Source organism: Meles meles, chromosome 13, assembly GCF_922984935.1.
Source record: "Meles meles chromosome 13, mMelMel3.1 paternal haplotype, whole genome shotgun sequence".
Taxonomy (NCBI): domain Eukaryota; kingdom Metazoa; phylum Chordata; class Mammalia; order Carnivora; family Mustelidae; genus Meles; species Meles meles.
This window is the reverse complement of record NC_060078.1, coordinates 76,356,131-76,380,097: the sequence shown is the minus strand read 5'-3', so window position 1 is coordinate 76,380,097 and position 23,967 is coordinate 76,356,131. Positions and strand designations below refer to the sequence as shown.

Genomic DNA, 23,967 nt, shown 5'->3' with positions numbered 1-23,967 from the left:
GTCGGCGGTTGATGACCACGGGCCGGCTGTTTTGATGAATAGAGGACGGCTAGAAAGGCCGGCAGACTCGGACACCACGCGGAGCCGAAGCACGGATTCAGACGCAGTTAAAGAAACCGCTCTCGGGCTGGACGAAGGCGGAGCCGTAGCACAAGCTGCGCCCACTGAAGAGCCCTAAAATGCTCCGAGCAGGGCTAGGACAGCCCCCAGCGCGAGGCACTCTGGGAGTTGTAGTTTACTTCCCGGCAAGCGTTTTTCCCATTCCCGTCTCCCCGCCTTAACGTCGCTTTTATTGTCTCCCTCTTCTAGCACGCCGACTTCCTGGTCGCCGCACGTCCTCACGTATGACTACACTACCCAGAAGTCTCTTCTTCGCGACCCAGCGCGCCGCGGGCACCGGCCGTCTCCTCTGGACTACAGTTCCCAGAAATCCTCTGGAGAAGTGTTTCCCTCTCTCATTTCCAGGACCACAATTCCCAGAACCTTCAGCTGCACGGCGGTTCCTTTTTCACTCGATCTCTTCTAGAGCTGGCTGAGCTTCAGCCGGCCAGCAGGCACTCAACGACGACGTGATTCGTCGGGACTGGGCACAGGGTTTCCTTAGCAGCCTGTTTTTACCCCCCACTCAGTTATTCCCTTTACAGGCCGTCGCGGCTGGCCTGAGCGGTGACCTGGCGGGCCGCGCCTGCGCTCTGCCCCGTTTCCTGCCTGGCTGGTGGCGGTGGCCATTTTGTTCATCCTCCTCCTCCTCCTGCTCCTCCTGGTTGGAGCGCAGTGTCCGGAGCGGGCTGGGGGGAGAGAGCCCGAGAGCAGGGTTCGGTGGCTTTTCCCCTGTCCCCAGCCAGTGCCCGGAGCCCCCCTCCCCTTCCTCCCCACCCCCTCCCCTCCCCAGCCCTGCCCTCCCCCTTGTCCCGGGATCTCTCCGTCGCACCCACCATGATGGAAGACGACGGGCAGCCCCGGACTCTGTGAGTACCCGAGACGGGGGTTGCCAGGCGCCGAGAGGCCCGGGCACCGCGGGACGCTGAGGGAGGGATCAGGAGAGTGGGGCCGAAGCTGGGACTTACGGCGGCTCCCTGGCCGGGGTGGCGCGGACGCGAAGTGCATTCCTCTTCTGTCCCCTTTTCCTTGGGAAGGAAGCCCTCCCTTCCCCCAAACAGTCACTTCCTGGGGTCTGGGGTTTGTTTCGACCTTTTTCTCTCGCGCCCTTCTTTGCACACCTCTCCTAGGCCGGGTTTCTGCACGGCTGTGGCTGTCAGGCCCGGGAGAGCTCCTGCTCCCCCTCTGCTGTGGGAGCCCTGGACTGGGCCGGGAGCTGCCGGTCCCCACGGGGGCAGGGCCTGGGTGGGGGTGGGACCGGGGGTGGGATCGCAGCCTCGTGCCCCGCGGGCCCCGAGGAATTAGCGCTCTCGCCCTGCACGTCCCCAGCTCCATCGCTCCCGGCTCTTCTCCCAAGCTAAGCTCTCCGAGGAAAGTGGACACTCTGACTCCACTCAACCCCCTTCTCTCTTTCTGCCCCACGTGCCCCCGCCCACGCTGTCAGAGATACTCGCCAAGCGCCCGCTACTTTTGAAGTGCAAAAGGGATGCCTCTTGCCGCGCGAGCATCTTTCCCTTCTTGGAAGTTTACTTTGAGCACTACCTACGCTAAACTGACAACCAGTTGTTAAACTGCTTTTGCTCTTTTGGTGTTACCTCTCCTAATCTGTTTGCGCTTTGAGACGTTCAGAATTGGATAAAGTGATGTCTAGCCACTCTTCGATGTATGTCTTCTGAGCTCCTTTTATCTTGCTGTTTTTCTGTTTTGTTTTGTTTTGTTTTTACCTGAAGCCTGATCTAATGAATGAATTTCATCTTCCAACCACTTATTCGAGTTTTCCTTTCTTTCCTAATGAAGAGTGATGACTCAGCATTTGCATTCCTTTCCGGATAGTGTGGCACTCCTTTCTTTTTCCTGCATTTAAAAAAAAAAAAAAATCGGAGTAATTTCTAATCAAATGTTGGCTACCTTCGGTTTTCCTAGCCTCTGGAAGCTCAGCACACCTACCTCGAGTACCAGGAGTCAGATCGCTGCTTTGTTTTCTCTTCCCTCTGCCTGCTATTGATATGATCATAGTCCACTTGGCTCTGCTCTCTGTTGGGGAAATTACTTTGGGGGAATAGATGAAAGGTGGGTGGGTACTCAGGAAGTTTGACTAGGTTCTCATCTCTTCTGCCAAAGAAAGTCCACTCGGTAAAGAAGATAGATACCTATTTACAATGGTTTGGTTTTTTTTTGTTTGTTTCATTTTGGGGTGGGCTTGCATTTTTCTGTCTCAACTAAAGTAATTGCCATCCTGTTTTGAGAATTTGAGGCCAATTTAAGCACATCAAATGCTTCATCGAAAAGTCTGTTCTGGAGAACATTTATGTTTTTATTTTGTGCTGTCTCCCATTGCTAACTTTTTTCCCCAGAAAAGAGAGAATTGGGATAATTTGAAATTTGCCCTTTAAGATCTGTTGAAGCCAAGGCTGGGTAGTTAGCCATGTGTGCTTGGATGGGAAATCTGGGAAAGTTGAGTTTAGTGCTAGCTAGCTTATATTTAACAAAGAAAAGTTACATTGTATTTAAACACCTGAAATGTCATCATTGCATCATAATAGCTACTGAATAATTGGTAAATTCTCATGGTACCTTTCTCATTAACTGTATCTGCTCCTTAAGAAGAGAAATTCCTGTTTTTGTCGGGCTAAATAATATGCCATTTCACTACCTTTAATTCCTATAACTGTCTTTGCATTTGCATTATCTTCATCTCCATCAGATCTTGGACCCTTCTTAAGTAGACTGATGAGCTAACTTTGTAGCGTATTTCTTAACCTCTACTTTCTGCAATCTCCTGTTCTTTCTCTGAAACGCACTTAAGTCGTCTACGTTTACAGTTGTCTAAGAATGTGACGTGCGTACATGTGAGTAAAAAGCAACATCTTGAGCTTAGTTGTACCTGTATGTCAGTACGTTTTTACTATTCTGTCTTCCTTTTTCCTTCTCCCACTCTTCTCTATGGGAAGGGTTTTTTTTTAGACAAGGACTGCTACATCTTCCTAGGTCTTAACCCTGCAGCACTTAGTTCACTGCCTGGAACACAAGAGGTACTCAAATATTTTACAATGATTATACTTCTTTTCATTGAATTAGTATTGTTTGTTTTTTTTAAAGTCCTGATAATGTAAAATTATGAACTGACATGACTGTCATACATGGTGTGGTCTGTTGATTTGTATATATATATTTTAAAACCTTCAAATGTGGAATTTTGAGATAAAAGCAAATGTTTCAGAATTGGGATTTCTTGGTCAGATTTTAATAAAAATAATGCACAGTATAGTTTTTTCCAAGCTTTCATTTGACATAATTCCCCTCAAAGGGTTCTCTTAGGTGTAACATGACAAAAACTTTGAACGTGAACTTTAGAGGTTGACATCTAGTAGGGTTTTATTTTGTTGGTTTATGGAGATCCTTTTATTTTACATTGTGATCTGTGGGTTAGGTTTTCATGTGGCCAGTATGTTTTAAAAGAATGTACTCTTAACAAAGCTTATCTTAAACTGTTTCTTTAAAATGCCTGTGTGTTACTAGTGAGGTTTTTTTCCTGCAGACACACACAAGCTAAGACATATGGTTCTATCATCAGAAAACAATATGGTGTTTATAGCCTAGGTAGGTCTTTAAATATTCATTACCTACAGTATTACTAATTTATTTGATGGTATTTAAAGTGGTATAGAATTGTTTTGATGTTGAGCCTAAAGTTTATTTATCCTTTAAAGGTCTGTTTTCTGATGTTCTTTTTTCTTATTTGACATTTATTTTGGGGTAATATGTATTCGATAACTTGTGATCTAAAAAAACAAACGAGATCATGCTGTGTAATCTGGTGTTGGAAGTAAACTGCCTGACACCGACCTTGTGGGACTCAAATTTCGGACTTGTGGGTAGCTTTTGAGTGCACAGATTTGATGCATGGTATATCTGAATCTGTAACACAACATTAAATTACAGTGGTGTTCTATTGTAGTTCAATTAACTTCATTTATCTGATGCCTCAAAATGAGTAGGAATTGTGGATCTGGGATTACACCATGGTATGCAGTGCCTTCCTTTAAGGCTGTTCTTTCTTTCTGATAGAGGCTGTCAAAAGGAAGAAATAAAGCAGTGATTTAGAATATGATCTGAACATCTGAGGGCAATAACAGAAGAAACTGTTAGATCCCGTAATAAAATTGATGAGCTATATGATGGATTTCGCTGTATTATGGCTGTAATTAAGCACCTCGGCCAACTTAATCATATTCTGTTTCCTTAAAATGTGTGTGTGTGTCGATATCCCTTATGTAGGTGGTCAGTTCACTTGTACTCACCCTGTACCTTTCCTCCACCTTGCCTCCTTCCTAAGATGAACTACTGACAATTTGATCAGTTCAGTAGAGGCCCATTGAAGGATATTGTTATAAAATCTCTTCTTACATAGGAACTTGTCAAGAACAAAAGCAAAAATGTTACTTTAATGGAAATTTAGCTATAGTGTCTTCTGTAAAAGTGCCTGAATTAATTTCAGCCTTGCTAGGGCTACTCTTTTCAGAGTGAGCACATTCAGTGTTGAAAAAGCTTGGTTAGCCTTCTGAAAGGCATGATGTTCTTAACTTAAAATTCTGCCCAGTTGGACATAGGAAGTAGTTTGGCAATGTGAACTTTTGCCTACTGTGAAACTGCCAAGTTTCTAGTCTCAAATTGGATTTTAACCCTTACGTTAGGGATAAAAGCATGATTTTCCATTTTTAATGCTTTAGTTTCTACAGTTCCTGTTCACACATAGAAGACAAAATAGACCTAAGGTATGCCTTTTTTTTTCTTGAGTAAAAAATTGTTTTAGAATTTCCTAAGTGTTTGCTCTTTGATCTTTTAATATAAGAATTTGAGCCATTTGTCTTTTTCTATTATTTTGTATGTTCTTCAAGTACAAATTTTTTACTTAAATACTTGGAACTTTAGAATATATTGATTGCTTCACAAGAGAAAGAGTGAAGTGTGGAAAATATAATTTAGAAAGAGAAAATATTACTTAAGTGTACTGCTAAGAGATGATATTCTTTCCAGGTCAGGTGTTGAATGTCTGCCTTAAATATTTTTGTTAGTATTTATTTTGGGACATAATTTTATATTAATGTAAGGTACTTAAGCCGTGTCATACAATATTTTAAGAGCTATAGGGAGTTTCTCTGTTGAATATTAAGAAGGATGAAGGTATATGCAAATGAACGAATTACAGAACTTGAGTAAAGGAAAAGGCAGTCAGATTTGGGTAAAATTTAGGTGAAATTATATGGTGAATTACATCCCTTTTAGTCTGGTAAATTAAGATGTTCTGCATGTTGTTATGGAAGACCTTTTTTATATTAGTTTTGGAATTTAGTTTGCTGCTTTACCACTGAACTTTTAGCAGATATTTGAAAAATAGGAAACCTTAACCTGGATTTTTGTATTTCATGACATTCTAAACTTAGATTATCATTTTGCTTTTTGGCGTCAGTGCTTGAAATGTAAATTACTATATCGAAACATGCCTGTAGAAATTCTTCAAAATTTGTAGCTTACTCTGAAAAGATTGACTTGAAATAAAAATCCTATTAAACTGTAAGAGCTTTAATTGTACCTGTTAGGTGTGGAAAGTAACTAATGCCCATGTAGCTTTTTTCTGAACAAATCAATATTTAAGCAGTAATGCAAATTTAAAACTATTTAATTTACTTAAATTTCATTATGTAAAAGTGGTCATCTATTTTAGCTTTTTTTAGTGAAAATATGTGACAATCAGTTTTATCTATTCCTCTTTTTTTCTCTTAGAAATGAATTAACTAGCACTTTAGGCTAAATGAATATAACATTTAGGAGACCAAGGCCACTTATTCATTTACTTTATAGATAGTTCTGCCTTGTACAAAAAGAAACTATTCCCTGGATACAGGCTCACAAATCCCTCTGAGTTAAAAAGGGACAGGCAGTTGTCTGGCGAGCTTATGATCCTATAACCTTTTGCTACTGCTGGAAAAAGTGTGTCATTTCATGGCCTACCAATGGGTCTGCTCTACTTTAATTATAAGAAAAAGATGGCATAGTAGACCTAAAGCTGTTTGTCACTGGTTTAGTGGTTAAGTAACATTGGACTTGTGGTTCAGTTTTAGGACGACATAGATTTTAGTACCCATTGTAGTGAAATTCTTACCTGAACTGGGAAATTGCTACTCATTCTTAATCAGATAATTTTTTTTACACTTTACCTTTCTTGGTTTACTTTTCCCTTTCAAAATGTTCCAGTTAAAGCAGTTATGTATTTAATATGGTAACCTTAGATGCAAGGCTTATTTTGGTCTCAGTACTCAGTTTCCAGATGTTACATATTATCGTTAGGAAAATAAAACTTAAATCTTTTTAATTTCCAGGAGAAGCTATGTTAAATTTTATAAATATTGTTTGGGTCATTAGGTTATTCACAACAAATGTGAGTTTTAGGATTTATACACCGAGTACCAGAAAGACTTAAAAGTTCAGCAATTTATTAAGCTAAATTAATATTAAATCCATGTGACCAGAGAAGCCAGGTGGTCATTTCTGGGTGGTGGTGTTACTTTTTTCTGAGTTTATCTGTATTCTGAATTTCTTAATACAGGATACATATATTCAATATGTAATTAAAAAAAAAAAAATCCCAGATCTTTAAATAGGCATAGTGAAAAGTATACCTACATGTCTTAAATTTCCTCTGAATTTCTGAAGAAATCTTTATATTTGCTTTTTTTATCTATATAACGATGTATTTTGTTGCTCTCATATATTTTAGACTAGGAAATTTTATCATTTTGTCCTGCGTTCCTAAAACAAAACAATGAAGCTATGTCATGGATAAGTCTTGTTTAGCAAGACAAAACAAAACCTTCTAATCCCTGTGTGTTTTGCTAACTTTACTCTAATTCTGGTCTTTGTTCACGTAATTGCTTTTATTGGGGGTCTAAGATAAACTCACCTTATGTCTAATGCCTTTATTGATCAAGTGTTATAATTAATCAGTATTTTTGGTGATGTGTGTGTGTGTGAGAGAGAGAGAGAGAGAGAGACGTACACATTATTTTGAATGTGTTTTACATCCAGAAATTGTAGTTATGTGGAGACTGGTTTAAATTTTTTATTATTTTTATTCTAATAAATAAGATGAGAGTGATATGTAGGATACAGAATAATAATGCTTTTGGGGTATGCAAGGTCACATTGATTTCTTTAGAAAATGTTTGAAGTGATACTTTAGTGGCCTAATTTAGTACCTTAGAACACTTGGGCTGCTTTCCTAAATGAGGGTTAATCTTACTTGTATAGGACTAGACTTAATTGGAAAAAATTTTATTGACGACAGAGGAAGTTAAAATGAAATAAAAAGTATTAAGTGATAATGCATTAGAGCCAGAGCTGAAGGGAAATTGCTGATAATGTATTCTTTTTCTTGAACAGATACGTAGGTAACCTCTCCAGAGATGTGACAGAAGTCCTTATCCTTCAGTTATTCAGTCAGATCGGACCCTGTAAAAGCTGTAAAATGATAACAGAGGTAAGATCTCCCAGTTCCATGTGCTGACAGCGTGATGTTTAATGTTGTGACATCCATGAGTTGATGAGTATCGTTTTAAAATATCATTTTAAGCCTCAAGTTATTCTGATGGAGAGATTCATGTTTGTTGTGTTGACTTACTGCTTCGATCTGGCAGATAAACGAGGTTTAGAACGGCGTTTGATTTGAAATGACAAAGTTGGTGTGCTGTTACTCTCACATGGTCGTTCTTCAGGGTATCGTTATGTTCAAGTGATTCTGCTTGTAAAAGATTGTTAGCACTTATCTCAGAGTGCCGAGAAGCTAGATCACGATTCGTACAATTCCAATAAGAATGTTCCTGATTCAGGTGATACACATTTAAAGTTTCGGAAGCGGTGTAGTAAAAGAACAGCAGGTTCTTGCGTGCACAGTGTCGCGCCGTGCCCCTCGTGTATCTCTAGTGAGTACTGGTGACAGCAGCTTTACGCAGACTGGACTTAAACTGTTCGGGCGATCATCTTATTTTCCTTTTTGCAAAGAAAATTTCCTTTTTCCTGGTGAAGATTCCATAGCAGTGCCCAAAGACGTGTTTCAGTTTGTTCTCTTCATCCTTTCTCTTGATTGTCCCGCACACTTCTTAGACTGTTTACTGTCTACCAGCTGTTCCGGTAAGTGCTAGAGATTCGCTGTTGAATAAGACAGTTCTTAGCACCGTACAATTTTACAACCTGATGAAGGAGACAGAGGAGTTACCAGGCACTAATGACAGAGGATGAGAAGTGCCATGGAAGCAGGCAGCACCAAGTGCTGTGGGAGCACTGGGGTCCAGTACAGTCTTGGGTCTGGGAGGCTTTATTGGAGGAGTCAGTGTCTAGGCTGAAACTGAAGGGTGGCCATGGAATCTGAGGAAGAAGGGATTCCGTGGGAGAGCAGAAGGTTGGTCCAGTCTGGTGCTCATGAGAGTAAGTGGGAAGGTAGAGACCGCAGCGTGGCTGGTGTTCTGAATGGGTTAGTCATAAAAGGTGCCGGAGGTGAGGCAAGAATGTTTGGCAGGGGCGGGAAGCTATGCTGAGGAGTTCGTGTTATACCCTGGGAGGGGAACTATGAAAAACCTGGAAAGCAGATTGGCCTTTTGATTTTCTTCCTAACTAAGAATCGTCCTTATTCTGTTCCAGTACCTCTTCTTTCCTTTCTGTCTTTGATTACTCATTCATTCGTTCTTTCATTCATCAAAAATTTAATTTGTGCTCAGAGCTCTGGGGATATAGTGGAGAGCAAAAGGGAGGAGACTCTTATGAGTTTTACATACTGTTGAGAATATTGTTAACAAACAAGAAAACAAGATCATTGCAGATAGGGTTAAGAGCTATGGAGAGAATAAAGCAGTTCTGTGATGGGGGATTGGGCGTTGGTGTTTATGTAGGCTGGGTGGTGAAGGAAGATGTCACCTGTTTGATCTGAGAAGGGAATAGCAAGATGGTGCCATCGATGTTAAGAGTTGGAGGCAGAGGGCGCCTGGGCGGCTCAGTGGGTTAAGCCACTGCCTTCAGCTCAGGTCATGATCTCAGGTTCCTGGGATTGAGTCCCGCATCGGGCTCTCTGCTGAGCAGAGAGCCTGCTTCCCTCTCTCTCTCTCTCTGCCTGCCTCTCTGTCTACTTGTGATCTCTCTCTCTGTCAAATAAATAAATAAAAATCTTAAAAAAAAAAAAAGAGTTGGAGGCAGAGGGAATGGCAGACACAAAGATTGTGAATTGGTAATGAGCTTGGTGAATTCATGGAACCAAAGATCAGAATGGCTGGAGCCTGGGGAGTGGAGGGAAGTGGTGGAAAATGAGTGTAAAGAGACAGGCAGGCCGAGTTCAGAATCACCTAGGGAAGTGTGGGCCATGACACACAGATTGGATTTTATTTTGGTTGTGGCAGAGTTTTAAATGGAGTAATGAGGCATTCATTTGCATTTTTAAGATTATTTGGAGACTGTCTGGAGAATGGGTTGAAGGGGACAGGAATGGAAGGAGGGAAAGCAGTTGGGTTTAATTTACTAGTCGAGGTAAGAGATGATGGGGGCTTGTTTTTTAGATTGGTAGGTATAGAGATAGAAATAGGTAAGTTCAAAATATAATTTAGAGGTGGAATCAGTAGGACTGGATTGGCTGGGGGCCATAAGGGAAAGGAGGACATTAGGAAAGATATCTTGAAAGAGTCTTGTTTGTAGTTGTGTAGATGCTCATACTACTTACTTGCTCAAATGGGCATGACCAAGGGAGGTGTAGGATGGATGGGGAGAATGGTGGTCTGTTTTGGCAGTGTTAAACTGAAGGTGTCCATTAGATATCTGAAGGAGCATTATATGTGAGTGGTTGGATAAACTGAGAGACCAGGGGTGATGAGACCAGCTTGCGGTGGTCTTTAAATCATGAGCCTAGATAAGTTCTAGTTCCTTGATCTGAAGAGAGTGCTGATAGAAATAGGGTGGTCCAGGTCTAAGCCCTGGAGCATTTCAACACTTAGGGTGATGTTTAGAGTTTCAATAAAGCGGGAAGAGCTGCCTTCTGGAAGATCCTCCAGTGAGAAAACCAGAAAACGAGGAGGCTGTGTGGAATCTAAAATGGAATATTTAAAGGAGGAGCAGTCATAGCTGTTTTGAATTCTGCTTCAGAGTCAAGGTGAGGACAGAAAAAGGATCACAGAGGTGGCAGAGGGGTCACTGGTGAGCTCAACACAAATTTTCAGTGGCCTGGTTGGGTAGGAAGCCAGCCAGAGTAGGTTTAGGAGAGAATGGGATGTGAGAAAGTGGAAGGAGTTCTCTAGAAAATTTTTGAGAAACATTTGATAAATATTTATTTTAATAGTATTCTTTTTAAAACTTGTGTGCACAATCAGCCATTAGTGGGGAGAAGGATTTGAAATGAATTAATCATCCATATTCTGCAACTCCTACATTCAAACTTGTATATAACTGCAAAATCTCATATTTCTCTGTCTTGACGTTTATGTCATCCAACAAAAATTGGTGACAGTACTTATTAAGGTAAGGACATGGTTGCTTTTTAGAGTGTCCCTTGGCATAAATGGGAAGTTTCCCAAGAGCGTGAACTCTAGTACAAACTATCTAGGTGTTTATTTTCCTTTCCATAAATTCCACTTCAGTATATGAAAAATGCTTTTTTTCCTTAGCTTTGTGATTTTTTACTTTAAATATTGTTTATCTTAGATTCTAGCTTTCTCTATATACTATTATGTTATCAGTTTTTAGGCTAAAAATTCTCTGGCAGTTGGGTTGGGACAAAAATCAGTGGCGTCTTAAATGAGATGCAGTGTGATGTGAATGTGTGTGTGCGTGTGTACGTTCACATGTTCATACATTGAATGTGGTTAGCCTGTTACTGTTAGGTAAACTTGAAGTCATTCTGCATGAGTTAGGGTAGTTTACTAAAGCCTTTTGTTACTATGGATCTACTTTGGATCTCTGTATGTCTTGATGTAATTACCGTTGTTTTCTGTAGAGACCGTCAGGGCAGAAGAGATAGATGTCAAATGAAAAATTGACTAGCGTAGTTTAGGTTGCTGTTTCCCTTTAAATCCTTTCTACAAATGAACGTTATTGGTAAATGTTAGCTCTTTAACAAGAGGAATTTAAGTGCATGTTTTTCTTTGGAATCTTTTCTCCATTTCCTTTCTCTCCCTCTTAAGAACAGAATTCACATGGCTACAGTAGGATTTTTGTATGGGAGCCCGTAGTTTTCTTGTCAGTATTAATGATCACACTTTTTTTCCCTCAAGGAAATGCCTTCTGGTTGATTCGCCACTATTGTTTTAGACGTCTTATTTTGGATTTTTCTTCTAAAACTTTCCTGGAATGAAAAACAGTGGTTGTTGAAAAGATCTTTATTTTATCTGGTATTTTGTACCCCTTGTAAGTGCAACTAGAATTCCACATTTTAAAATAGTATTTGTTTTGTTTTGTTTTAGCACATTTTACACTGAACAGTGATGTGTTTAGCCTTATGCAAAAAAAAATACATTTGTACAGTTGTGTAGCTATTTGATACAGGTTGCAGTTATATAAAATTTATTTCCATTTTGGTTATTAGTTTATAAAGTTGTTATAACTTCGGTCGTACTTTCTAATTGTCTTTATAAATGTCTATTTGCCAAGTCCTGTCAAGTGTAATATTGTTAGACTATATTTAATAAAGATTTCTTATTTTTTTTTTTGTGACATAAAATTGTAGCATTGTCCTGGAATATTTATTCAGAGGTTCTTTTCTTGATTATTAGTATATTTTTCTAGTCTTCGAAGACTAAATTCAAAATATATAGAATCTCCTGTTCATTAGGATAGTTTGATAGTTCATTTCAGTAGCTGGTTAAACATTTAAAATTTTTCTGTTTTTATTCTCATTCCTTATCCAGAAAAGGAATACGTAATCTCATCTCCTCCTATGCAGTACTCACCCTAGTTTCAATCATAAGTAAAGTTTGTAAACTTGGTTCATTTCTGTGTTTTCTTTTATCATGGGATATAGTTTATGAAGGATTATGAGGCATAAATAGAATTCATCCTTTTGAAAATAAGGTTGAGAGAGAGAAGAGCAGTGGTAAGGAGTGGTCCTTAAGGTTTTCTTTGGTCTAATATAAACTTCTGATTTACATTTAACATATTCCACCAGAATTCCTTTTTTTTTTTTTTTTTTTTTTTGCTTTAGTACTGATAGTCATGATTCTATACTGCTTTGATGGTTCTGCTTGAGTACAACAGTATTCTGCGGCGCAAAGTCAGGTATAGCGGTAAATCTTATTTTTGTAAGTGTTAGGCTTTCATAAGCTTATGCAATCTCACCTTGTACATTCCTAGCTGTCAGTAATGTTTTTTCCTGGATTTTCTTCTCAGCAACCCGATAGCAGAAGGGTCAACTCTTCTGTTGGATTTTCTGTTTTGCAGCATACAAGCAATGACCCATATTGCTTTGTGGAATTTTATGAACACAGAGATGCAGCTGCTGCATTAGCTGCTATGAATGGGAGAAAAATTTTGGGAAAGGTAAGATAATAGAATGATGGCACTTCATGAGTATATATTTTTGCATGTCAGATTAGCTTGTGTGTGTGTGTGTGTGTGTGTGTGTGTGTGTGTGTTTTAGCTTGTGTTCTTTTTAGCAAGTTTTTAAACAAATATTCAGCTGTGCCGAGTGGTGGTTTCACTTTTATGCAGCCTAGTGTTTTTACAAAAATTATCCTGTTTGATAAATGATGTAATAAGTGGTAAGTGTTATGGTTCATAATGACATGCCTAATAATTGTATTAAATATAATCTTTATTTTTAGGAGGTCAAAGTAAACTGGGCAACAACACCAAGTAGCCAGAAAAAAGATACTTCCAGTAAGTACTCCTGCTGCATTTTACTGTGGAAGAGTTCTGAAATTATCCTGGCAGCGCTACCAGCTTAAATAGGGTTTTTCTTCCCTTAGTGTTGCCTGAAAAAGGCTTATTAGTAGCTGGCTCTTTAAGTATTTGATTACCAAATGCTTTGATTTCAGATCACTTCCATGTGTTTGTTGGGGATTTGAGTCCAGAAATTACAACAGAAGATATCAAATCAGCATTTGCCCCCTTTGGTAAAATATCGTAAGTATCATACTCAATACTATACTCAGTAGTGATAGGCAAAATTGTATATGATTAACATGTACTGGAATTAAGATTTTCTTTCCCTACTTAGTGTGATTTTTTTGTTTGTTGGTTTGTTTTGTTTTTTTTTGATTAGATGTTGTTGAAAATGTTAATGTCATTTCAATGTTCTGGGGTCTTGTTTTCATCTAATCCTGTGTATGATATGTTAAAAATTTTTAAGTGATTCTGTTTGTTATCTTTGAAGCAGATGTTTGGGTGGTAAAGCCTATTATAAAGTCCAACTTTCTGTCAGATGTTTTCAGAATTTGGTGGTTAACTAAATGTGATGTATACTGTATATTAAATTTTATAGGAAGAGTTTATAAATTGGGAAAAATAGGTAAATCCTTGGGTATGTTGTGGTTAAATTGGAAATGTACATGTTTAATTATAATCATAAATGTGTTTTGATATTTTAGCTGAAAAGTAGTCTATTATAATACTAAAATGTTTTGTTGTCTGAGCCATAAATGTGGGATTAATTAGTAGATGTCTTTTTGTTATTGGTATTTGATTCTGGTAGTTAGGGCCCAAATGTGGTTTGATTTTAACAAAGCTTATGCTCAAATCTCATTGTATGTTATGTAATCAGATATATTGGAAAATTGAAAGTGGTTTTATAAGTTCTATAAAATGTCTGTTACAATGTATCTTTCTGATTAAAATCTGTATATTTTATGTATTTCCTGTAGATTTAAATGAAACGTTGTAGTACTACTTAAAAGAGTATGTTTCACCTAAGAACAACAATATTCTTCTGTATACAGTTTGTTGTTCTGTAGATTTATTTGAAAGAAAGATTTAATTCTTAATTTTCTATTTTGATATTTGCTTTGCTTTTTAATCTTTAAATGTGGTAAGTAGTACTGTTTTAAAAATCAGTATAAAAATAATACAGGTTGCTGTTTTTCAATCTTTATTTATACCTGAGACCTGCAGTTTTTCTAAAGTCCAAGTCACAATTAAAAGTAATAGCATTCTGGTTATTTTGCAGAATTGCTCATAAGAATGGACAGGATCTTGAAGGCTAACTGCAAGGAACTGTGCACACTGGAACTCAGTTGTAGATTTTTTTCTCATTTCTATTTATTCTTATTATACATTATTTATATATACATATTTTAGTATTTACATTTTAACATTCTATATTCAGTGGAGTTCTATATTTCCAATCATCTTAACTTACTCACTAAAATTTCTGTGTAAATTTGTTGTTTTCGTACTGGTGTGCTTAGCATTGTTGTTAGTTTTTTATTCTCCTTTCTTAAATTTCTGAAAATGTCAATTTTTCAAAATTTACAGCTGCCCAAACTCCAAAATGATGGTAGAGAATTGACCAAGAAAAATAAAGAAATCTGTTAACAGGCCATGTATGCCTTTTTAATTCCTATTTTTACCTCTTTTTCAATTTTTTAATATTTCATATATTTTGTATCACTAGGCAGAAGACATTTAACTATTTAGAGATTGCATGGTAAAGTAGTTAGCATTGTTACAGTAATTTATAGACCAGTAAACCTTAGAGGACACTAGCCAATAGAATATTAGAAAAGGAAACTATTGTTCCTATTAATCTTCAAATTTGAGCATTTAGTTTAGAAAGTGCAGGCTATTTGATTAGGTTGCATGTTTATTACATGTTTTTGTCCTACTGCTTTTTTCTAACAGGTAAAGAAGCGTTAGGGAGAGTTCAGGAATGGCAGTAGTTAATTAGGGCTAACTGGAATTTTATTTAAAAAAATGCTCACAATACAGTGTGTGTGGTTCCTTTTAGTTTTTATTTTGAGGATGACTCTTACTTCCCTCATTTAGCTGTGCTTCTTTTCACAGGGATGCCCGAGTAGTTAAAGACATGGCAACTGGAAAATCCAAAGGCTATGGTTTTGTATCTTTTTATAACAAACTGGTATGTTCTTTCAGCTTAATATAAATTTAATCCAAAATTTAGTCGTTAATCGGAATCTTGAATATTCTTAGATATTGCCTGTAACGCCTTTTAGTTAATTTTGTGTGTTTTAATAGTAGAGTGTAATTGTTTTCTTGGAAATAAATAGCTGGAAGAAGACAGGCTGGTTGTAAGAAAGTGAACCACGGTTGCATTTATGCATTGGTGAAGATAAGATGTGTTGGAAGTCAAACCCAAGATTAGGACATATGAACTCATCTCGGAATTTGGAGGGAAGTTAAATAAATAATATTTAGCCTGAACCATGAAAATCTCAGTTTTAACTTTTAAATGATCATCCATACTTTTATAGCTAGGATATTAATGACTACAGCAAAGTATATAAATGAAAATTAAAACAGTTCATCATGATTTTTGCATATATTCTTAAAGAGGTACCAAAATGTTTTAAGCATCTGTATTAACTGTAAGATCCAATAATAAAGTGGGCTTCGATGGTAGCATTTTAAACCAGTTTTAGCAACTTAAATTACCTACATTTTATTGAAGTGGCAAGATAAAGGCTAGGAGCTGTAGTCTTTCTTTGCTTAAATTCATTGCAAATTCCCATTAGTTGTGATAAACTCATTTTTACTGGCAGCATTCTAAATCCTAATGCAGAAGTCTTTTGTCTTAACATGAGTTCTTAATCTTGTCACAATCATAATCCATTGCTACAAGAATGTCGATATCGGGGTAGGTGATTTAGACCATAGTACTGGGAGGTTCTGTATATTCTTCAGTAAAAATTACACCTCAGTCAGCCATCAAGTTAAGATATTTGTGGCAGCCTTACTTTCCCTCTTTTTGGTAATGAGTGGGGTTATAATTTTTTCTTTCATACTTGAATTATGATCAATTTCCCTTGATGCTTAAATGTTGTACTAGTGTTTTGAAATCTGTGAATAAAAATAGTTTTGATGTGTCATTAGAGTTGATACCAAGGGGTAGTTAATATCATTTTTTGTGATACTAGTTCAGTTTTATTTGAATTCATTCTCTGTGCTAGTAAGATTTGGATCCAGGGGTGCCAGCATGTTATTTCATTTATTGGTCTTATATGCTACAGTTTTCTGTGTTTGTAATTGCTCTTTCTCTTTTTTATCTGTAGGATGCAGAAAATGCAATCGTGCATATGGGAGGTCAGTGGTTGGGTGGTCGTCAGATCAGAACTAACTGGGCCACACGTAAACCACCTGCACCTAAAAGTACACAAGAAAGTAAGATACGTCTACTGCATTTTGTTAACATTATGGCTACGTCATAAAATCATGAAGTAGCGTAGTCTTGATTTCTTGAAATTTAAATTTTATTAGCATTGTAAGGCTCAGTTCATCTTGAATTTAGCTGTCTAGTAATAATTGGGCTTTGAGGGGCACCTGGGTGGCTCAGTGGGTTAAGCCTCTGCTTTCGGCTCAGCTCATGATCCCAGAGTCCTGGGATCGAGCCCCGCCATCTGGCTCTCTGCTCAGCAGGGAGCCTGCTTCCCCCTCTCTCTCTGCCTGCCTCTCTGCCTACTTGTGATCTTTCTCTCTGTCAAATAAATAAATAAAATCTTTTAAAAAATAATAATAATTGGGCTTTGATAATTAATGTATTTGGGGCTGTGAACCAGCTGATTCTATAGATCAGATCATGGTTTCAAGAAAAAAAATTCCCTATTTTCTCCCTCAATGAGGTGTATCTTTGTACATAGTAATCAGTTTTATACGACTGTACAATCATCAACATTTTTGTTTTCTTTCTGTATATAGATAACACTAAGCAGTTGAGATTTGAAGATGTAGTAAACCAGTCAAGTCCAAAAAATTGTACTGTGTACTGTGGAGGAATTGCCTCTGGGTTAACAGGTACCGTGTGTGGTCTTCTCCCCTTCTCTGAGGAGCTTCATCCCTCTTAGTGTCAGTGTCATGAGCCTTAAGTATTTTATTCATGTGTTTTGTTTCTCAGATCAGCTTATGAGACAGACTTTCTCACCATTTGGACAAATTATGGAAATAAGAGTTTTTCCAGAGAAAGGCTATTCATTTGTCAGGTAAAATTCTGTCTACAGGTTGCTCGGCTATTTGACCCGTTCCTTTCAGTTACAGTATTTGATCCCTTCAGGTATCCGCCTTCATTGGTTTAGTAGAATTTTAGCCTACCTGCCTAATGTACTTTTGGAAAACACCAAGTTGACAGTTATAAACTAATGAGTTTCTATTATTTATCGTGTAAGTTCTTTAAAAAACAAAAAACAAAAACCCTCATATCTTCCCCTTCTAGATTTTCAACCCACGAAAGTGCGGCCCATGCCATTGTTTCGGTGAATGGCACTACAATTGAAGGACATGTTGTTAAATGCTATTGGGGTAAAGAATCTCCTGATATGACTAAAAACTTCCAACAGGTAATTCAATTTTTCACAGCACTTTTTAAGGTTTCCATCTTACATATCTACATAAAAGCTTTAGAAACTCTGTAAAATAAACAGAAAATAAAGCATATAGCTGCTTTCAGTTTATTTTTATTAATGCTTTTTCGAAAGTGATTATTTTGCGGTATTAACTGAATCTTAATACTTTCTTTCCACAGGTGTCACCACCCCAATAAACTTAGACAATGATAAATAACAGAGTCCTATTCACATAAGGGTGCTTACTTAGTTTTTCTCTTCCTTGTCTCCCACTTTCTTCAAATACTGTGTTTCTTACTTATTCCCTAAAATGGTGATTTGTTTTTTCCTAGGTCGACTATAGTCAGTGGGGGCAGTGGAGCCAGGTTTATGGAAACCCACAACAGTATGGACAGTATATGGCAAACGGGTGGCAAGTACCACCTTATGGAGTATACGGGCAACCATGGAACCAGCAAGGATTTGGAGTAGAGTAAGTTGTCTGGGTTTTTCCAGTGTGGAAACCAATACAGTTTTGACAAAAGAAATCAAAAGTGCGTTTTTCTAGGGGGAAATCTATTTAAAGTAAATTCATCAGGCTATTCAACATGGTGCTATAGAAACCTTATGAAAAGTGATTTATAGTGCTAAAAATTTGCTTTTTATTACCTAGGTGAAAGGTGAGGTTGCGGTAACACTGATATTTTCTACTATCTCTATAAGCTGTTGGTAGAATTTCATTTACATTTCTAATCTATTTTATCTCATTTATTTTTGCGTGGAAAAGGTCTTTGTTTAGATACGTTTAGAAATTTAATGATCTGTGTCTGTTGGCTTGTGGGAGAAGTCTACAAGATTTATGTGGTACAAAGTAGCTTGCGTTTTTTTCCTTTGTTAATAGAGTGGGTTGGTCTTTTGCACGTTTCTCCCCAGGCCAGCCCAGATCTTTATTTTTTACTGGTTCCTTCTTCCTTCTCTTTCCAACACGAATTTTGTGATTTTTAAATTTCTTATATTGATGTACTGTGTGTGCAATATATGATAGGTGATTTGTCATTTTTTAAAAATCAGTTTTGAGATATTCTTCAGAGAAGTCATTGTGTTAAGTTGTGATTATGTTAACCAAAAATTTAAGACTACTGTTGGATACGTATTGTACATGTGTGGATGCGTGTCATTTATTTCCTTGCTTTTTGTTGTGGGTGTGTTGATTTCTTGTTGTCTATTCTATGATGGGGCTCTGCTTGTTTTTGTAAAATGGGTGGATAATATTTTCTTCGTGTTTGCTCAAGATTTTTTTTTTTCCCCCCAAGTCAATCACCTTCTGCTGCTTGGATGGGTGGATTTGGTGCTCAGCCTCCCCAAGGACAAGCTCCTCCCCCTGTAATACCTCCTCCTAACCAAGCTGGATATGGTATGGCAAGTTACCAAACACAGTGAGCTGGGACTCTAAACAAAATTGTAATTCATGATAGCTTCAGTTTCCTGTGACACTCTGAAGACATGAAAGTAGACATCGGAAAATGAAAATATTTATTTTAAAAATTGAAATGTTTGGAACCTTTAGCACAGCTTTGCTTTGGTGAAGGACACATGTCTTCTAGTTCTGCCTTTTTAAGTTTTTGTTCATGATGGATATGAACATGATTTTTCTTTGTGTACAAAAACTAAAATAAAGTCAATAAAGACAATTCTGACTACAAATTTTGATATAATAGGAGAAATGGGTAATACATTTTGATTCTTAGATACTATTCCATTTTTATCTTGCTGTTCAGTATTTTAACTCACTGTGTTTTTAAAAGCAAAAAAAGGGAGGATCGTGGAAAACTGGGAATCACATATAAGTTCATCCTGAACCTTGATACTCCCCTCCCTTCCCCTGAGGTGGACCACATTTGAAGTCAGCAGAAAAAAGTGTGATATTGAGAAGAAATTGCATGATTTTGGAGTCGCTTTGGAGGAAATACTTTATGCCTAAAGAAACTGAAGCCAGACTGATAAAGGAATTTTACAAACTAAATAAGGAACAGCATTATCTGAGTTACTTGAGCGAATGTTGGTGGTCCACATTAAGACATGTTTTTAAACCTTTAAAAAGTGTTGATGATTGAAACTGTAGTAAATCACATTTCATTTTGGGGGGAAATTCCAAGTATGGTGTTTGTGTTAAAGTCAGACAGTCATACTTGTGCTTTTACATAAAGTTTAAATGATACACATTGTAAATGTTGAATAACTACATGTTTAAAAAGCATGCTTCACCATAGAAGTAGCAGCAATGTAATTATTTGAAGTAACTCTTAACACACTCCACTGCATTGAATGCCGTGGATTGATAAGAATGTTTAAGACTGACACTTCCAAGGTTGGCTACTATGTAAAATTAAAATTATACAAATTACTATACAGAAAAAGCCTTAATTTTAATTTCATACAAATATTTGATGCATTAGTACATTTTAAAATGTCAATGGAAATCAGATTTTTTTTTCTTTACATCACTTGGTATGTAAATACCTTGATTAAAACCTTGTAAACCTATTCCAGGGTTCCTATAAGTTGTATAGTACAAGTGTTTTTAAAAAAAAAATCTTGGGGTGTTTTTTAAAATTAGATATATTTTGCCCGAGAATTTTTTTAACAAGATTGCTAAAACATCTTATTTAGACAGTTTGATGTACCAATTTATAATTGGATATTCAGCTTAAGTAGTACACAGAGTCGTGACTTTTATTTTTATTTAACTTTTTTTCTTGTGGGTAGCGTGCATGGGATGACGAGCCTGATCAGAGGCGGAGTTGTACGTGTGCAGAGTTTGTAAATGAACCAGTTGGGTAGATGTAGAAGACGGAAGTTTGCTTCAGAGGTATTTTTCAGGCTATGTGGATAAAATCTGCCTCAAATTTCTATCCTAACGAGAATGTGTACAAGATAAAATCCTATGTATTCGAATTCTGACAGCTAGAGGGTGCAAATGTTTAGGGCAGTGTATTTGAAATGTTGCTTTGAGGCCTGGGTACCAAAATGAGCAAACCCTTACCAGAGTAAGATGCAATTAATACCCACAAAGCACGATTTTTTAAACGTCTAAGGTCTTAAAATCAGCTTTAAAATAATGATGGGTTTATAAATTGGTGACTACGATAATTTTGGTATTATTCTTCCCCCCACTTAGAAAAACAGATGACAGATGTATTAAACATGAATATTTGCGGGGTCTGAAATTCATCTTCAGGCCAGATTTTTTTATGGCACTTTAGTTTTAACCACAGGAGTCCTCTGTGATCCTCTTCTGTATAAAAGTTACCCGTATTTCTTTGTTTATGGCGAGTGTCCTTGGGGGATGTTATGGTAAAATTACTTTATATTTTATAAGGAGAACACTCAAATTATATCAATTATGCCTCCTCGTTTAAATTTCTTGAATATATGTGAAACTTGAACAACTAAAGACTTTTTTTTTTTTTTAATATATCAATATTCTCAGTTTGCCTTTTTTGGTCTGCCAGTAGACGAAGTAGCTAACTGTGGTAGCCGCGAACTATAGCTGCGGTGTTTTCCTGGGGTTCTAGGATTTCATAAAATGATCCAGGCTAGTTCTAGCGCCATAGAAAACCTATTACTAAAGTGTCCTTCGTCTCGATCTGAAACAGATTTCATGATCAGCTCAGTTAATGGAAGTTATTTCATATTAAATGGTTTTTAAAATACAAAGCTACTTATCCAAATGAAACGTACCATTTTAAAATTCAACTGTCAAGCTAACACAGATTCAAGTCTATTTTATAACAAAGTGAAGTCAGTGCTATCTTGATCAATTTAAGCCTAAGAATCGTTGCCTTTTCCATGTTCATTAAAAACAACAGCAGAGATTCTTTGGCATGCTAGAAAATGTTTCTTATTAATATTTCGAGATTTATTTTGGTGATGTGTTTCTGACTGCAATCTTTGCTCTAATACTCTCTTTACTAGTATTTCCCCCGTACCATTCCCACGTGATTTTTATGTCTGCTGGCAGTGAGAGGCTAAAATGACTGGCCAACGTAAGCCAAAGCTGTAAACCACAGTTGAAGTAAGTCTTTCAATAAAGACTAGACTGTCTGATAAGTGGTTTTTTTCTTATTGTCGTTTATTACTTAATTATTCCTTCCAGGCTGCCATGAAATAAGCAATTTTGTTTTATTAGTAAGGTATGTGGAATAAACATCTATTCAGGATCTGTTGCCATGTTCTGTGTGTCAAAAGTCCATTAGCTTTGTTGAATTAAAAAGTTTTTTAAATTAAAATTTAATTTCTGGATATGGAACAGCAGAAATTTGCATCCTTCTAAAAAAGTATGCTCTACTGAATATTAATATAGTAAAATTTCATTAATTTAGAGTTCCCACATAATAGAAACCTGTTTTACCACATCTAGGTTGATATTTGGTAGTATCTGTGAGTAAAGTTTGCACTCAACAAACAGAGAAAAATAGGAAAAGAACTTATCCTGAGACTTTTCTAGCTGGTGTGCCCAAATTAAATCTTCCTATTTGTTAAAAATCAGCATTTGGACTTCTCCTTAAAACATTTTGAATTTTGAAATTGCATTTTTAGTATGCATTGGAAAGCTGCAAAATGATTTAGACTTCAGTTTAGCCTTCTGTTAAGTGGTCCAAATGAGGTTTTGTTAAATACAAATTCTGCTGTGTATAGTAATAAAGTGTCACACTTATGTGTCCAAATAGGTTACTATGAATTAGATTGCCATCTATTCTATTTTGAAACAAGGAAATTATGTGAATAATTACAACTTCAACAAATGTGTTAGTAAGTACAGGTTGATACATATGTTGACTTAAGTGGATCTGCTATGACAGTGTGGAGGTTAGAAACTAATTCACAAGGTGAATTCACAAGGTGAATTATTACTTTGTGTAAATACCTCTTGGGGGGGCAAGAATGACTTTTGGTTTTTAAAACCTAAATGTGAAAGAAGTTCAGTTTATGTCTAGGAAATGGGGGGGGGTTATTATATGTAGGTGGGTTTTTTTGTGTTTTTGTTTTGTCATCTTGGGCAAAAGAGGGCAGTACTGGTGATTGACTTTTTGATCTAGTTAGGATTTTATTTGAGGGAAGAGAGAGCTTAATCCACATAGCATTCACAGTTCGGTTTTTAAACAAGAATGTCAATGAAAGTAAAAGTTTCTGACAAATGATTTCCTTAATGTTCTAACTCAGTTTAATACAGATACTGAATTTTAACTTTTCCAGATTGTTGTGTTTTTTGCAATTCACTAAGCATTGTTTCGCTGGAGTGTTCCACTGGGAAAGTGATCCCCATATTCTGATATTTTGAAGTCAGCTTGGAAAGTCTACCAGACGAATGTGGCTGGAGAGCTGTGTGCTGGCTGTTAGAAGAGGGGCAGGCAAGCAGCCCGTTGGGAAGTAAGCTCTCGCAATGGATCTATCCACTTGGTCTTGTAGCCGGACTCAGCTTGCCTGCAGATCCGTTTTGACTCGCTTCGTTCTGGGGAACCGGTGGGCATTTGCAAAGAGCCTAATTCCCAGCTGGTACTGGAAAATTGCATTTTGGAAGTAACCCAGGTGTTGCTATAAACCATTCGAAATCATAACTTGCGCAATTCTGATTTTCTCCCCTGTTCCTTTCTTCCTTGGGTTTTGGTATACCAATGAAGAGAAGTCCAAAACCATCTGGACAAAATGGGCATGTCAAGTACGTGGCCATATGCAGCACTGCCTGTTCTGAGAGCTGATACCTTGTGTATGTTTTAAATTTTCATAGTTCATTTTACTGGTTAAGAGTTGTGAGTTGAATTGTTTGATATGTGGTTTATATGATTCCTTTTGCTCACAGAAGTAAAACTAATTCATAAATCTTAACCTAGCTAAAAATTGAGAATGCCCATTTAATCTTAGTTTGCTTCTTTTTGGAGAAGACTAAACTTGTAAAAACATTGTTAGTTTTCTTTGACTAGGTTATATTTTAGCCTGTGGCCCTGCTCAGCCTTGGTTATCTGTTTAATGAGAATTTGGACTGGGAAAGGGGTGGTGACTAGAATAAAGAAGGGGGCAGAGGTCGTTGATGTGGGAACAGATAGGCCCCAGGCAGGTGTAGCAAACCCTGGTGATCAGGGCTTCAGTGCTGATATTTCATGTTTCTTAGTTTAAGACAACATGTGTATGTTACCCGGAAGACTAGGACACTTAGGTCCTTGAAAATAAAATATTACCAACACCTTTGTCTTATTTACTGACCCTGATCTTTTTTTTTTTTTTTTTTCAGTTTCCTTTAACGTGTGTATCTATTAATATATCTAGAAGGCTCTTAGAACATTGGGCAGATGCTGTG

General features: G+C 37.3%; 1 protein-coding gene across 6 annotated transcripts; it reads left to right on the top strand.

Moving 5' to 3' along the window:
- The first annotated feature begins 786 nt into the window (after positions 1 to 786).
- On the top strand, positions 787 to 21,725 carry TIAL1 (TIA1 cytotoxic granule associated RNA binding protein like 1). Of its 6 annotated transcripts, none has more exons than XM_046026551.1 (13): positions 787 to 968; positions 3,638 to 3,699; positions 7,540 to 7,636; positions 12,565 to 12,663; positions 12,948 to 13,002; positions 13,161 to 13,248; positions 15,124 to 15,199; positions 16,350 to 16,458; positions 16,993 to 17,088; positions 17,189 to 17,273; positions 17,504 to 17,627; positions 17,966 to 18,105; positions 18,926 to 21,725. In XM_046026551.1, exons 3-13 carry the CDS (start codon positions 7,625 to 7,627, stop codon positions 19,050 to 19,052), a joined length of 1,011 nt encoding a protein of 336 aa, XP_045882507.1. In that variant the 5' UTR covers positions 787 to 968; positions 3,638 to 3,699; positions 7,540 to 7,624; the 3' UTR covers positions 19,053 to 21,725. The 6 variants fall into 6 exon arrangements, 5 of the variants coding, with proteins under 5 accessions (XP_045882507.1, XP_045882506.1, XP_045882505.1 ...); XM_046026550.1 differs by having other exon boundaries at positions 12,514 to 12,663; XM_046026549.1 differs by lacking the exon at positions 3,638 to 3,699.
- Positions 21,726 to 23,967: the final 2,242 nt, after the last annotated feature.